At 25.5% G+C, this 17692-nt stretch overlaps 2 protein-coding genes across 2 annotated transcripts in view; one reads left to right on the plus strand and one right to left on the minus strand.

Moving 5' to 3' along the window:
• The window catches only part of LOC129971132 (F-box only protein 21-like), a 29847-nt gene extending 16585 nt beyond the window's left edge, over nucleotides 1–13262 (minus strand). The window contains exons 1-5 of the mRNA XM_056084627.1: nucleotides 12904–13262; nucleotides 9624–9866; nucleotides 8395–8513; nucleotides 4469–4636; nucleotides 1998–2140 (exon numbers count right to left, since the gene is read on the minus strand). Of these exons, the coding sequence (XP_055940602.1) occupies nucleotides 1998–2140; nucleotides 4469–4636; nucleotides 8395–8513; nucleotides 9624–9866; nucleotides 12904–13073 (843 nt within the window). The 5' untranslated portion in view covers nucleotides 13074–13262. The remainder of the gene's footprint in view (nucleotides 1–1997; nucleotides 2141–4468; nucleotides 4637–8394; nucleotides 8514–9623; nucleotides 9867–12903) is intronic.
• A 249-nt stretch (nucleotides 13263–13511) lies between these two features.
• Nucleotides 13512–15463, plus strand: LOC129971133 (small nuclear ribonucleoprotein Sm D1-like). Its single transcript, XM_056084628.1, has one exon. The coding sequence runs from the start codon at nucleotides 13628–13630 to the stop codon at nucleotides 13979–13981; it is 354 nt and encodes a 117-aa protein (XP_055940603.1). The 5' UTR covers nucleotides 13512–13627; the 3' UTR covers nucleotides 13982–15463.
• The last annotated feature ends 2229 nt before the right edge of the window (nucleotides 15464–17692 follow it).

Raw genomic sequence — 17692 nt, forward strand, 5'->3', positions numbered from 1 at the left:
AGGCAAATTTATAATACTGCATAAAAGGAAGCGGGTTTCAAAATAACTTTGCACCTGTAGCTCATACGATCAAAATCTGCCATTGATCAGGAGGTGCCACAAATTCATAGATCCAAAATTGCAATATATAAGCAGGTTCTCACTTCCCTGAAGGATATGGTAATAATATGAGATTTAATTTATCTGACATCTTTATATTTATTTGACAAAATATATGCTCTGCATAAAGTGGTCGAATTATGGCTAGTGATAATGATTGTATTCTTAATTTCCAAATGCTGTAGCAACCAATATCTTTCATAGACCCCAAAACAGGACAGGGTTAACTTTTTTTATGGAGATGACGATACATCATACAATGAAAAAAGAAAAATCTTATTTTTAAATTTCTGGTTTAAATTAATCTAAATGTTCTAGCTTTATTTAATTTACCTCTAACTGTCAGATACAGACATGGTTACTTGATTACTACATTACATTTATATGTGTGTGTGTGTTTATGCAGTCACATTTCAATAATAATAATAAAAAAAAACAAACTGCATATTATATTTTCAGACAAAGGGAAAAAATGCTAAATTAAGTAGATAGTTTTGAAAAGCAAGCACCATAACTTGTATATGGTTTATTTGCTTGAAATGACTCCTTTATTGAAACATAAATAACTTTACTTTTCTTCTATTAAATTATTCTTTCCATTGCAGAATTAGAGACAATATCCAGGAAGATATTAATATATTGATGTAGATTTTAAAAGTGAAGACTGACATGGATGCAGCAATTATCATATTATTGACATCAGTGATGCATTCATAAAAGTCTAAATTTTCAATTGATTGCCTTTTATTTTCAATTAATTTCATTGCAAATTTAAAAACTCATGAAATATTCCACAGAATTATATCTCGCAAACTAACATAATTTTGGATAATTGTTGAGTTTCTGGGGATATTTTAAATAAATATTTTAACGTTGAAAATGAAAATTTGCAGAATTTTTAATTTTGAATATGTTATATATTTGATTTATTTAAATTTTGAAATAAATTCTTTTCAATGCTATTCAATTCTTAAAAATAAACCTCATTTTTATTTCAATTAAACTAATCCTACTTTACTTATATCCTACTTATACTTTTGATTTTTCCATGCTTCTCAAAATTTCATGTTTCAAACTTTTAACTGTTTGTAAATAAATTTTTGTTGCAAATAAAATTAATTTCATTGTCTGCAGATTACTCATTAGCATCACTATCCCCATAAAGTTGCTCACTTAGCAAAAATGAAGAAAATTCCCATTTTAAGAACATAAAAATATGCTTCTCACATTCTATCTTTCTTACTTTAAAAAAAAAAAAAAAAAAAAAAATTAACATTTTTCAGTGAAACACATCATTTTTCTATTCATTATCCTAACAATGGGCATGATCCAAATTTATGCAAAATACTTTTTGAAAATCATATTTTAAACCTTTATTTAATTTTAATAATATTCAAAAATAACAATAAATCAATAAACTTAACACACAATCATATCTTTTTATATCACAATAACACAAAAAATATCTTATCACAATAAACAACATTTTTTTTATATCCCTGTACAAATATATATACAAATAAAATTAAAAATAATAAATGACAAGCAAAAAAGTTGTAACATTTTTTTTCTTTCTTGTAAATCTATCAAAAAAACAAACAAATAATATGCACAATATCCCTTCTATAACCACTGTATAATTTCTAAAATTTTAAATACAAGCATATTTTTAAATCAGAGAAACAATGCTCTATATGACAAATATTTATATTTTATGTTATTTGAGATAGAAAGAGTTTACAATGAAATTAAAGAAAGAATTTAGTATAGCTAATCTTCATGAGATACTCAGAATAACAAATAATTATTAATAAAATAATTGCCACAGTTTAGTTTTAGTACTGTAACTTATCTAAAAGTAAAGGTACAATGTTCAAAGATCTTAATTATACACATACCTTGTCAATATAATTGTTTTCTGGAGACATAAATAGCTCAGAGTTGCCCGAAAATTTCAATTTATTAAACATGACTTCATTTATTGTTTCTAAAATCATTCTACATAGATAAGGTTCCCAAAGAGAATTCTCAAGAACTTCACCTAAAATATAAATTACACAAATGGTTATTAATTATAAAAATGTATAATTTGTCAATTCAGTAAAATAGATGATACACTAAGAAAAATCTATAAATAAAAGAGTCAAGAAATTAGGACTTGATATTATACAGCATAAGATTTAATATTGTTTCAGTTAACGCAAGCTTTGATTGCATCAACCAAATATCAATTATATTTTATGTTCCCATTATTTAAGAAAAATTATACATTTTCTCCTAAACTGATTTCTATTTTCAAAGAAAATAAAGACATTATTTTATATATATATATATATATATATATATATATATATATATATATATATATAGTAAATTAAAATTTGTTTAATGCTAACTTTGTAAAAAAATAAATTCTCAATTACCATGATAAAGTTCTATGCTTACAAGAGTCTGAAGCTGATTAGCACCTCTACTATATGATTAGAAGTAAAGTAACTAATTTTCAGATTAAAGTAACATGTCATACTTGTCTATGTAGTTTCTACATTAATATTCTTCTGCATTTATTTATTCAATCTCATAAATAAAATAGGCTTAAAAAATTTATCTTTTTGCATCAATTTATATAAATTATACAATTGTTACTTTTTAAAAAATAATATCTAATTTTATGTATCATTTAGCCCTTTATCTATCGACGGTACTTATAAGTACCAATCACTTTAAAACTTTATAGCACAACAACCATTACTTATATTCTGATGGTACGTTTTAGAAACAGTCTTTTAACTCTACTTTTTCATGAGAGATGGCAGTAGTTGTTCTAGGCTGATGAATTCTGCGAGGAAGAAAGCTATTTTCGAATGGACATTGTGTTCTTTTTCTGCCATTTTGTACTGATTGCCGCTTTTATCTTTTCTTTGCTATAAATATACAATATCAAACCAAATTTAAGTGTTGTATTTTTTTTATTCATTCTGTATTGTCTTAGAATATTATTTGCCCAATCATTATAACAGATCGTGTAATGTGATTAATGGTCGAATTATTCGGTGGTACTTATAAGTACCGCCAGTACACGTAGTTTTGAAGAAAAACTTGTTTTCATTTTGTCCATGTAATTATCTATAGTATTTCTGTTTGTTATAATGTAATTATGAAAGTGTAGTGTAGCAATATGTTTTAGTATTTTTTATAGATTTCAATTATAGATTTTTTTAAAAATTATTTATTTATTTTTTACTAAGACTGTCAAGAGCATTTGAAAATGTTAGTATTGAATGTGAATTTGCTTTTGCATTCCGAATAAAAAAACAAGCTAGATTTTACTTGCAAAGTCCAAAGGAGACTCAAAGATGGTACCAAAATTGACATTACCGCACCCACCCTTTGTTGTAAAAGACTACAATGGACACATGGGGAGAATTGATAAAGCCGATATGTTACGTGCTGTTTATGATGGGGACAGGAAATTGAAAAAATGGTGGCATAGGCTTTTTTTTGATATACTAGAAATGGCATATGTAAATTCATATATTGCATATGTGGAAGTGCGTCGTGAGAAAATGTTGTCCCTCGAATATAAGTGCTGCATTACCAAAGGATTACTAACAAAATCAAAACCACAACCAAAATGAAAAGGGAGACCTAAATCTAATGGAGATGAATAAACTTTTTTTGTTGTGCAAAAAAGAGAAGAAAAGGAAATTTGTCTGTTTCTAATAATGTTCGTTTTGAAAATAGAGGATCGAGGATGTTGTGAATTCTGTGCACTCAAAAATATTCAATTAAAACCACATTTAAAATACTCAACTTATAATATACTTTTGTGCGTAAATGAAAAAAAAATTGTTTTCATGATTATCATCAAATGTGAATTTCTACCTTTATTATGTATAAAATAAAAGTATGTCAATTTGATAACTTTTTTGTTTCCTTATGAGTGTTTTTGGTTATTTAGCACTTTTAAGAGGTTAAATTTCATTAGAAATATCATCCGTAATTTTTTCTATTGTGAGGAAATTTATACATAGTGTACTGATGGTACTTTTAAGTACTACTTTAATTAATTAGTTCTAACAAATTAAATTTTGCACCGGGGAGATTTTTTTTCTTATGTATTCTTTAATTATCAATATGGCAGTTAAAAAAAATATATTTATGAAGAAATTCTCAGTAGTTCATAATGCAGTAGATAAAAGGTTAAAGAGTTTTAACACCAGAATTTTTTCATTTTAGATCCACTTTTTTTTTTAATTTGTATTTTTGCACAAACTAAACTTTTATTTTGTCCTGCTGCTTTGGAATTAATAAAGTTTTCCTGCATTAACAAACAATATTTTCGGTTTAAAAAAAATTATTGTCTTACCGCAATCATTTACCACAAGACGAGGCTTTTGTCGGAGAACAGGGTGATGGGGATGTGCTTTCTTCACCTCTTCATATACCAATTTTACTATATCATTTATATGCTCACTCACTATATTAGTACAATAGACATCTGAAGGCTGGCACCACTGAGATAAAAGACATGCTCCTATGCAAAAAGATGTAAGAAATAATTTTTTACAATGAAATAAATTTCAAGTTAAAATATTCATCAATAATTGTTAAAATTCATTAACAGTAGTTAAATTATTTTTTAACTGTATAACTCATTATCAATGAATTTTTGGATAAATGAGACATGAACTGGACTAATTCATTCTGGTTACTCTATCATTTCCTATTATTCAAAACAATAAAAATATCAATCCACATTTTTTATTAATTTTCTTGTGTTATTTATACATTTTTATTCATGCCCGCAAAGTTGGAATTTTTCATCAATTATTAATGAATTTTTAGATGAATGAGGAACGAATTGAAATCCTTCGTTCTGGTTAGTCTTCTACTTCCTATTATTCAAAGCAATAAAAACATTAATCCATATTTTAATTAATTAAAATATGGATTTCCTTTAATTAAAAAATTTCCTTTATTATTTTATATAATTTATTTTAAGTTGGAATTTGTCATCAATTTTTCACTCTTTCCTTGATGAACCAGAGTATTGAAATTTAATACACTTATATGTTTTCACTATTTTACTACACACTATTTTAATATTTTTCAAATTCAATTATTCATTCATTGATCCATTTGATTAAATTTTGATTTTGTATAAGTTCTCCCAACAAGTTATGAATGTGAAGTTGGGGTAAAAAAAAACAACCCATAACAAGATTTTATAATTTCTTTTCAAAACAGTTACCTGCGATACCTATTAACCATTCAAGCATCTAACCAACTTCTGTTCTATCTTCAAGCAACTCAGGCAGGATTTCTTTTTATGTACATAATAATTAATAATGGGATTGTAAATTTTACATTTATTTTTATTATGCTGGATTGTACCAAAGATCTGATTGTAGTAAAATTAAATCTATAATTTTTATTATGTAATCTTGTATGTTATCCAAAATAGAGTCCAGAAGTGTTTCTGATTGCACATGTGGATACACTGAGAAATTAGTAGTAACAGATCATTATTTGTTTCGATTGGATTTCAATGATTAATTTCATTTTGAGGGCTTGTGGACATTGCATGTAGAGATGATTTCACTGCAAGAAAACAAAACTTTTAAAACATTTACATCAAAAGTGAACTACAAATAATAATTTTAAAAAGTTTTTTTAAGCATTCTTTCAAAGTGTATAAGATTTTCTACAACAACTTTCATTAGTTAATCAATGAAAATCATGTCTGAGATGTTGTAAATAGGATAACAGAATTTCTAAATGGGCATATCTTCTAGTTTTTATAATAATGAATTATAAATTAAAAATTTAAAAAAAAAACACCACATAATTAAGATAAAAAAAATCCTACAATTTTTGATATACTAATAAAAGTATACTTTTTTTTTTTTTGTAAGGAACAATATAGAATCTACAACTAGTGTTTCTAAACTATTATGAATTCCTTGCCATTTCAAGGCAAATAATAATGGATCTACAATCTTAGTAAACATTTTTACATTTCCATTTCCTTGAAAATTATGCAGATTCCTCAGTTTTATCAATAATGGAAACTCATCTGACAGTCCTTTATTACTGGGTTAAGGATAAAAAGTTTACAAAACTTAGAAATTTATGTTTTTTTCTTCTTTCGTGTGTGTGTGTGTATTGAATATAGGAGCTGGCTAATTTTTAATTAAAAAATATTTCTTCCAGAATTTAAAGCAGTTATGTATTTATTAGAATTCTTAATATCTGCTTCTAAAAATGATAATTGGCTATTAACAAAAGATTTAAGTCATGGTAATTTAAATTATTTGGGAAATAATGAAACTAACGTTTTCCAGTGCTATTTGTCTGCAGTCAATTATCAGTAATATTTTTCATTTAAAAAAAATTTATATAATCCCTATTTTCTTTCCCTAAAAATCTGATAATTTTCTTTTAATAAACCAGGCCTAGAAAAAAAATTATTTTATTCTGAAGTGCCCCATAATTTTCTAAATATAATTAACTTAACCCATTGGTTTTTGAAAAAATATTGATCAGTTATAATTATTAAAAAGTTCTTAGTTTAAAGAGCTACTCAGATTCCATACATTTTTATGCTATTAAATTGATTCTACTTGAAACATTATAGTTAAATAGTATATTCATGAACTCAATTTAACAAAAATAAGTTCTATTTAATAAAAAAAAAAACACAGATTACAATTTTTCTTTATATGTGATGGAATTCCAATAGAACATGCACAATTTCTGTAAAGGCTATATTATAAAATAACGATAGCAACAGAGTTATTAATTAATTACGTACTAAGTTTACCTAATTTACATACTAAGAATTAAGAATTATGTTTTTAAAAGCATAATCATGATACAGTCCAATTTAATTTAATTTAATTAATTATTAATTCATTCATTAAAATTAATTTAAGATTAATTCAAAATTTTCTTCTTAAATGTATCATCTAAATGAAACACAGACAGATTTATATTCATATAAAAGTAAATAAAAATATTGAGCAATGTATAAGCATTAAACAAAATAAATTTTCAGCAGCTGAATCCAAAGAAAAGAATGAGCATTTGCACATTAAATTTCTCATTAGAGCTTTACAGTTTAAACTGCATGTAAGGCCTTAAAATGTGCTTTAAAAATGTTCAGTGAAATATGTGTTAGCTGTTTTAATGTATGCAGAGCCATGAAAAACACATTTGAAATTTGAATGAGATTCCTTTTATTATTGAATTCTTCTTATTTTGGGGCAAACAAATTTTTGGATTGCTATAATTCAGATCAATAGAATCGCAAGGGATCTATTTTAAGCACTTAGTAATCAGTGAAGTGGTTATATTAAATAGATAGAATAACAATTTTCTGTCATTTTTCTCTTATGAATTATGAATGGGCTTTAGAGCAATTAAATACATATGTTACTCCCTCAGTGAATGGCAGATTTAGGCATTTTGTCGCAGAACACAATACGACGCTCTTCTTTTAATGAATTGGTTTTTAATATTATTGCATTTTTTAATTAGCAACACATTAATGACTTGTTTAAGTCAAACTATGTTTTTATTAATTCATTGAGACTCACGACAGCATAGCATTCATGTTTGTACAACTCATTATTTAAAATGTTTGTTGTTATAAAAAATTTAATAAAAAAGTTTAAGATAATAAGTAAATGTAATTAAAAATAAGGATTCTAATAAATTATATTAGGTAATACGTTAATATTATCCTAATGTTTTATAATTCACAGAGTCTGTATTTTATACAAATTCTTTTATGTGGCTAATAAAATTTTTAATCCATTTGCTTGTACTTCACCTTTCTCAGCTTAGGTCCTGGCTCCTGTTTCTAGCTATCTTTTCTCTGGATATAACAACATATGTTTGAGTAGACAGCATCTCAATGCTTTCTTTCTTCTTTCAATGTTATTACTATCAAATAATGATCTAACAATTTCAAAAATTGCAGTAAACATATAAGAAAATGAAAATAGTTAATTTGTAATAGAAGAAATATATGTGTTACAATTTTGTGGAAGCAAATGTGCTACTTATAATTTATTTCAAAAGGATATATATCTATTGTTCGAACTATTAAATTAATTTTATATAAAAATTATCTTTAAATGCATCTGTATTCGAAAATGTGCACTTTCTGAAAAAATTAATTCGTAATCCAGTAAAAATTAATTCACTAATTAGTTTTGAATTAACATGCCATTTAAAAAGTTATAGACTAAAGAGAACTTTTCATATAAAATAGAGAAATGATCTCACCTTTTAACAAAGACTTTTTATCACTTTCCAAGAAATCATGCCACAATGTTTCCAAATAAGTGTGCCGCATAAATCTTAAAGCTCTTTTTGCATAATATTTCAATGTAAGATTATGATAACTGAAATACAAAGTAAAAATTTAATTTTCACAACTATTATAAAATTCCATTTTATAAGCTCACAATTTCTACTATCTTTCAAAAAATTTAAACACATTTTTTAACTGAACTTTAGAACACTCTGTATATATTTTGTATTTGGTAACTAACCTAAAATTCAATAAAATTGATAATGTTTTAGGATTTCTAATAATTTATTTTTAAATGTGATGAAAATTCTGGTAAAAATTTGTTTTATCTTGATTTTTCAACTATTAATAATGTTAATATTTTAAAACTAGAAATAAGATCCAAAATTCATTCTCTATTGAATCATACTAAAAGTGTACAGAGTTGGAAAAATTCTGTTATCATACTTTCTTTTATATGATTTTGATAATACATAATAAAAACATTTAAAAAAGTTATTTTAATTAAAAACATTTCAATTCAATCTATTAACTCATTACAATTAATTAAATTCACCAAATAACTGTTTTAAATTAAAATTCTTATTTATCTTTTATTAGTACTTAAATATTTTAAATTCTAATAACCTAAAATTAAAAAAAAAAAAAAACCCACTTATGAAAGAAGTTATAGGAGGAAGAAGTTTAAACAATCTGGAATAAAAACCTTAAATAGACATATAAAATTAATATTTAAATAAAGGAAGTAATTACAAAATAAAGTATAAATAAAATTTCATTTTTCTTCTCACAGTATATAAGAAGAAATAGTGAAAATAACACCAATATTAAGGATTCAGCTATATAATAGTAGATTTTTTTTTTAATTCTGCATTTATATTCTCAATGAAAAAGACTAAAAGTTTCAAGAAAATTTTCATCAGTAATAGACAATAAAATTTACTATGACATTATTATTTTCAATAAAATTGTTCAATTATATGCATTTATATACAATCAACAAACTTTAAGAGTTTTTTGGTTATAGGATAATAGTTTATAGTTATGCATTGCTATTTTAAATGAATAAATAGTTATGCAAGATATTTTAAATGAATAAATATCCCAAAGATGAATACATATTTATTGCTTTTTAAAACATTAGTGGACTTTACACTAATACATTATAAAAATAGAAATAAATACGCATCAATTCTCATACCTGTCAGTATTAGTCACAATCTGCCATAAATCTTCAATGATTACTTGAAGACCAAAGGGATGATCAGAACATACAAATTTGAAGTTTAAAAATTGATCACTTGAGACATTTTCTGTGTGATAGAAGTCAATAGCCATTTCTTGTAATTTCTCTAAAATTGACAATTCGCACCCATGCCTTCTCCGAAATTCGTATTTCCAATCAGTTGTAACAGGATCATATAATAATACAGATGCGGGATATCTAAAATATGAATAAAGGAAGCTTGATTATAAATTTATTATTATGCTTAATTTAAATCAAGTCATAATAAAATAGGAAAAATCAGTGGTTTTCTTAAAAAAATATTTCATTCAAGATGCAAATATACATATATATATCAAAGTTAGACAAAAATTATATCAAGCTTATATATTTTTAGAAAATGCATGTAAATGCTTTAGTACAATAATGAGGCACAGCATAATCATAAGTGGTGGTTTTTGTCTTAAAAAGTTTTAATTATTAAAAATGTGTCAAATTAAAACAGTACAATACACTCCTGAATATCCGCGCCTGCCGCACTAAGTTTTTTTTTTTTGCTTCCAAGCAAAGAGAAAATGCTTCCAAAGCAAGAAGCAAACACAAATGACTGATTTCTTCAAAAAGGCCTAGTTTTACAGTTATACTTTTGTAATTACATAACACATTACAGTATTAAAACAGTACATATGTATTAATTTTTCTGTGCATCCTTGATGCCTCTTGTAAGTACAAAGCACTTTTCTGTTTTCATTAACAAAATGCATTTTAGGTTAGTTTTGAGTGATATACTAAAATATTAAGCGTTAGATAAACATTTCCTACTGTTTATTTTACGTTTTATTGTACATAAAACAATTTTTCAAAATTGGAATGACTGTTTTCTCTTTTGCTATACCCGTTTTTAGCTTTTTTCTGATTATCCGTGATTTTTGTTATCCGCGGCGGCCACGCCACCCAATTCCACGGATAATCGGGAGTGTACTGTAATTAAAAACCATTTTTATGGCAAATGTATGGGTATGCATTTAAAAGGAGATAAAAAAAATTCATAAAAACATAAAACTTGTAAGGTTAAGAACTATTTGAGATTCTAATAAAAATTTGCATTGATGATTAAAAATTTTGCATTTCTCAAAAAGTATATAACTAACGTATATAGTATATAGCCTATAAAAGTATATAGCCTATTATGTGCATTTGTTAGCAATAGCAATTTGTGCATTGTAATACAGTAATTTTAAACTTTATAGTTTAAAATTAATATTTAAAATTAAGTATAAAAGTTGAAAAAGACAAACATAATTTGACTCAGTAAAAAATGTTTGTCTATTATAAATAATCTTAAACAGATTGATGTTTAGTTAACAAAATAATTTATTACTAGCTATGATGTTAATCACTAGCATGCATTAGCTATATGCTAATGATTAATGACTTAAATTTAGTCAAAGATGTCAGGCTAGTTATACCTAAAGACTGAATATGTTTGCCAATGACTTATGATTAAAGCTAAACATTACACAAGCATATAATTTAGTTAATTGATTTAATTAAAAATTCATATTTGTCAATTATTTTCTCTAAATTTCTACCCTTTATTTCTTTAAAAGATTTATACAACTGAACAATAAAAAGACAATGCAATGGAAGATGAAATAAAAATGTAAGAAAGTTATTTTCATACCTATTTACATGAAAATTTTTTGGCAAAACTAAAAATAACTTCCTTATAACAAATTATTATCAAAATTACATTAAAATAAAAACCATTCACTTTGTCTTGTTTCTTTAATAAGATCTATTATTATTAACAAACAAGTTTTATCTGTTGAAACAACTAAAGTGCAAAATTAAAGTGGTTACTAAAATAAAATTAAAAAAAAAAAAAAAGAGAAAGTTTTGTCAAATTCTAATGTAAATATAAAAATTAGGAAGATGAAAAAAAATATTATTCCATTAAATCTGCTTGTATATTATGATATTTATAAATCATTGACATTTTTAAGAAGTTGTACTTTTTTAAACTAATAGGATTTAAAGTTCATATTGCCACATAGAGCAGACGAGAATAATACAGGATTCATGAGCATTTTCCAAGTGTCTTTGTCCAGATTCTTCAAAAATGTATAAGTAAAAATTTTTGAAGGAAAAAGCATTGGAATTAATAAATTTTACTCAAGTTTAACTACAATATTTATTTTTTTAAACCGTTATTAATGACTGGCTACTTTTGGCAATTAGTTGGTTTACTGGATTATTGACTATGCTCACTTTCAATTAAATCTCTTATACACAACTTGATGCTCATAATTCTTTCCAAAAATTATTTTTAAGCATCACATTATGACAGACATTAAAATCATGCTATTTTAATAGTCTTATATCTATTCTATTCAATGTGCTTATAAACCAGTCTGTGATATTGCAGTCCATTGTCCTTTTATCTTGGTACTATATCTTTCACTATTTTCTTATCTTTCATGTAAATTACACAGATATTAAACTAAACTTTGATTCCACAGCTTTTAATAATAAAAGCGAAATACATAACAAAATATTTGAAAAAACAATGAAAATTCAAATTTCACAGCAACAATGAAATCTGAGTCATACAGAAGAATCAAGTACATGATGATAAATGTTAGCAAACTGTAAGTTATTTAAACTGATACATTATCAAATGTGTTCAGCCTTTTTCAAATTCATTATTATATTGTTAATTTGGTTAGTTTTCATCAATTACGTTACATTTTCATTTTCTAAAATGAATTTGCTAAAAAATTATAATCACTTTCAACAAAACATTATGTTAAAGCATGCACTAATATCTGCATAAGGAAAACTGTATAGTAAGTTTTTCTCTCTCCAAAGAGATACGGCTCAAGAATCCGTGATTAAAGACTACATTTCTAAGAGATTGTCCCCTAATGTTTCAATAATGACTCCAATTAGCTGTAATAAATTTTCACAAAAATTGTGCTGCATCATTGATGGTGAATTTAAATATAAAATGGGAAATTAAATATATTAATAATTACTTTTATACAAAATAATTGAGAGTACAAAACCAGAATGTTAAACATAAATTTCCTTTCATTATAGTACTCAATTTAAAAGTTTTTAAATCATTGTGAAAATTTTAAATACTTTTTTTTATTATTATTATAATCTCTTTGATATTATTCAAAGATTTTAAAATAAAAAAATCTGTGAAACATGTGAAAATATAAAATTTATATGACAAACTATGGATTACGTTAGAGCAAACTTTCTCCGCCATAATTTGTTACTTCTTGCGATAAGGTTCAAAGATTGAGAAACGCAGCTTATTCTGCATAAATCAACAAATGATAGAATATCACAATTAAAAATATTTTCAATTATTTCAGAAGGCAAGTTCTCAAAACAAACTGAATTCTCATTCATTATTTAGAACACAGAAATTTCTGGATTGTTGTTGGTATGCATAAAATAAGGTATACTCCTGTTTAGCTGTAATATATTTCAAGAAAATAAATTCCTCGAAACATAATAAACTAATGAAAGAGTCTACAAATTACAAGAGACGACAGCAAACTTGTAAACAAACAACGCATACGCAAATAAGCAGGACTACCTGTTTGGTTTAATCACAACCTTAATTCCAAAAAAGCATCTGTTTGTCGTACTAGAGCTACTGTCCAGCTGTGAAAATAGTAATTTAATTCGCATAAAAAAATTTCTTAAAAATTGTTTATAGGTAGGAAATAGTCTGCATATATTTTGAAATTTAAAATTATATACTTAATCTATGAACTGCAATAATTTTACCTTTCATGTTATTATGCATAGAATTTCCAAATATTCTTTCTCGAATGGCAAAGGGCAACTAAACTTTAAACCATTTATTATTTTGAAAGAAAAATTCGATATTTGCCGGTGGGTTAAAAGTTTTTGTTAATTTTCTGAAAGATAAGTGAAGTTGATTCATATAATTCATCATGAAATTAGTTAGATTTTTAATGAAATTAAGTCATGAGACAGTGACGATAGAATTAAAGAATGGTACCCAAGTATCTGGTACCATCACCGGCGTGGATGTCGCTATGAATACGCATTTGAGGTCTGTAAAGCTAACAGTGAAAAACAGAGATCCTATTCAACTAGAAACCATCAGCATTCGAGGAAACAATATTCGTTATTATATTCTTCCAGACAGTCTTCCGCTGGAAACTCTACTGGTAGATGATACACCGAAAGCCAAAGCAAAGAAGAAAGAAACTGCTGTAGGAAGAGGTAGAGGCCGAGGGCGCGGAAGAGCCCGTGGTCGTGGTCGAGGTAGAGGAAGAAGATAGTTTGTGTCGATTTTTCTGTATTTTTCTCATTATCATTTTATTCAAGTACTTTTCATATGTAATAAGAACATATTAATTCAACACCATGTCAGCATATACAGTTTTTATGATAATATTTTGAAATCAGTGTAAGAAGGAAGAAAAGAAAAAGGTTCTGCTGTTTATGAATTCTTCTTTCTCTTCTTATTCTTTTGTGGATGAAGAGCGAAATTGTTCATTATTTAAATTTTTCTACTTGTTTGATTTATGTCTTGTATGAAACTTCCAAAATGTTGCCTTCAATTGAAAGGATATGTTTGCAAATCATACATTTTGATTGATAATACATGATAACTCTATTCATCCTTTTGTTTTTATGCTGCAAAATATTGCAGTGTTTACACCTTCTAAATCTTATATAGACACAAACAGATTTCTAATATCATTGCTAAAAGTTATCTTATGATTTTATGTTCTTTTTAGTATTTCAGGGACTTTTTAATTGATTTAATAGTGCACATATTCGTACTTAAGAAAAAAAAGTTTTGTACCAATGATTGTATACATTAATTTTCAAATTAATAACCATACTTCTTGTAATTTTTCTAATATATAAAATTAAGGTCTTTTGTTTTGAAAAATTTTATAGTTTTTATTTTACTGAAATATGTGTAAAGTATTATACATTTTAGTATTTATTTTGTATCAATAAGTTCCTTATTTCTGTGAAAAATCCAAATGAATGCGTTTAATTCTTATGCTTATAAATCACTTGTAGTATTATATTTGTAAATCTATAACTTAAACTATTGCAAAACTTCCAAAATTAGATATCTTTGCATATTCAGCTCTGCTTTTGAAAATATTATTTTACCGTATAGTGTCGATTGGTATACTTTCAAATAATGGGGTCTCAATCATTGTCAAACGTAAATGTTTGGAATCAAGTAATGGTTACTATTCCTATACAGATTTAGCAAATTTTTGTTTAGAGCACTGTTAATAAATAAATAAAGATTGAGTAATAATAATATGAAGATAAAAGAATAATATAAAGATTGATGCATTTTGAAGATTGCCGAAATTTAAACTTCATGCCAGATAAATGCTAAGGCATTCTTTTAATTATGATTCATAATAATATTTCAACTATAATTACTTTAAGCAGTAATATTTATTAATAGTTAATTATTTTGATCATTTAACTTTTTGCTGGGAAATATGATTCTTTAAAGTAAATAAGTCACTCCTTTTGACTTTGAAGTGAAACTGTATTTTTAAGGATATTATAAAGACTGTATATATGTCTTTGAAGTTTTAAGAAATTATATTGATAAACCTAAATTGTATGATTGCATTAAACATCAACTACAGAGGTAATTAGTTTAGCCTCTTGGAGTATTCATAAGTCAGTTTTAAAAAATTCTTCCATTATTGTTCATACATATGGTTTGATGTTAGTTTTGTGTAAAAATGCGACTTGAATAAAATATCACTTTTTAATTTTGATGTTGTTCTTGATCAAAAACTAGGTTTTTCAAAAGAAAAATCTTCCAAAATGAGATGGTTCATGTTAATAATTATAAAATCTTGCAATTTTTCGATACTAAGGGAATGTTGATATATATGTATGTGCAATTTAACTAGCATGACATTATTGACTTTGTTTAAAAATCATAACAAAATATTAAAGTAAATAATTAAGGACGAAAAGCAAGGAGTGAAGAAAATTGTCTATTTAAAGGTTGATAAAAAAAATTGTGCATTTAAGAACAGTATAAGATTTTAATAAACATTTCAATTAAGAAGGGGTATGTCACAATTTTAAAGGTTTACAAAAAGAATAATTAGCATTTCAAATTTTTTTGTTAAAAATATCTGTAAAGCTTGATTAAAATATATAAAGTTTGAAGTATAGAAGTAAAAAAGATTGACAAATTAAAATCTTCCCATTTTGACACTGTTAAATATGTAATAATTTAGTAATTAAGATCCACAAAAGCCTAATTGTTTAATTATAAGATTAACATATATCATACATTCTTTATATTGTAATTAATTTTTTTTCCCTAAATTGCACACATTAATTTTCTAGCTCTTAATGGAGATATTTTATTGAATTTCTCCATTTGTTAGTTTCATTTTTTATTAAATAAGAATATAATCACAAAAATTAGTATAGGAATTTTTTCTTATTTTTTTATAGTTGATAGAATAAATAACAAGTATAATTTCTTTTTTAACAATATTTACTTCCTTTTTAATCCAAGCAGAAATGTGTATGTAGGTTTAAAAAAAAAAAAGATATATAATACTTGTAATTTGTTCTGGCATTTTTAAAGACATCTCTTATTGTTACAAATGTCAAAAGATAATTGCATCTCAAAATTGGGACTTTGATAATTGGGATACAAATATAGGATTACAAAATAAATTTCTTCGGAACGCTTCATATATAAACTAGAATAAATTTTGATTTGGATTATACTTTGACAAATTATTTAATTCAGAAGCTTAAATCTCTTAGCCAAAATATCCTGGTGCTGTATAAAGAAATTGTATAAAAAAAAAATGCAAAGAAGTATTACGTAGCATTTTGAGAGAAGTGGTTCACAATGGTGGTAAGTACACTACTAGTAATTTTATTTTTGCTATGATATTTATCCCTTTGCTGCCTATGAGATGTATTTTAAGACAGTTTACCCTTATCATGCATCATTTAAAATCCATGAAAAAAGTACATGTTCATGAAAAATTTCATTAAATTTATTACTTTCAGATTCTGTATTAAGGGTATTTGATGCTTTTTTTCATTTTGGCTAATTTTAAGTAATTTGTAATTTGATTACAATTCTTGGAGAAAATTATTTAATGAAGACTTTTGTGATAAAATGTACCTATCATTTCATTGGCATTCACAGCCAACCAGTCTTGATATAGATAATGATTAGAATCTATATACTGTTTTAAACTATCAGACACATATTATATGGTTCTAATTTCTTTCCTAATATTTAAACCGCAACTTCTTGGATTCTAGAATTTGAAAAAAGGTTTATTTGTATTTAAATTACATTAAATTCCAAAGAATAATTTTTATTATAATTAGCTTTAAAAGTTAACTTAAAGTGACATACATGGATTTCTTTTTACATTTAGTGTAAACAGTCCAATCAAAACAAAATACATAAAAAATTAAACGTGCATATTAGTATTCTGTTTCAAAATAGATCTTCCATCTTAGTCCAAAATAGATCTTCCTATACATTTGTATTATCTCAAAAAGTTGGAATTGTATTTTATCGCATATCAAGCTACATTTGGACTTTTCCATTTAGGTCACAAGACTAGTATAGTTTAAATATATATAAGTATTATTTTATGTGAAGCAGAATGCAGGTGTGACAAGCAGTGAAGAGACTTTGTATTTTTAAGTTTGTTTTATTCTCTCTCGGAAGGCACGTCCACCACAGCACACTCCAAAAGAACAAGTCAGGAAGTAAGCGAAATAAATTATCCCTCGTCTTATGTAATCTGAGATAAGGATAGGAAAAAACATTTCTTTACAGTACTAATATATTATTAAGATTCTGATAGGGATTTCTGCCGCATGTCAATCATAAGTAAAGGAAACACAGGGATTTTTAAAAAAAGGAATGTGCTTATTGGACATTTTTCTAGCCCTTCACATGGAGCGCGAGAATGTGTCAGCGTTTAGCTGATTCGGCAATT

The sequence above is a fragment of the Argiope bruennichi genome, chromosome 6 (assembly GCF_947563725.1).
Source record: "Argiope bruennichi chromosome 6, qqArgBrue1.1, whole genome shotgun sequence".
NCBI lineage: Eukaryota > Metazoa > Arthropoda > Arachnida > Araneae > Araneidae > Argiope > Argiope bruennichi.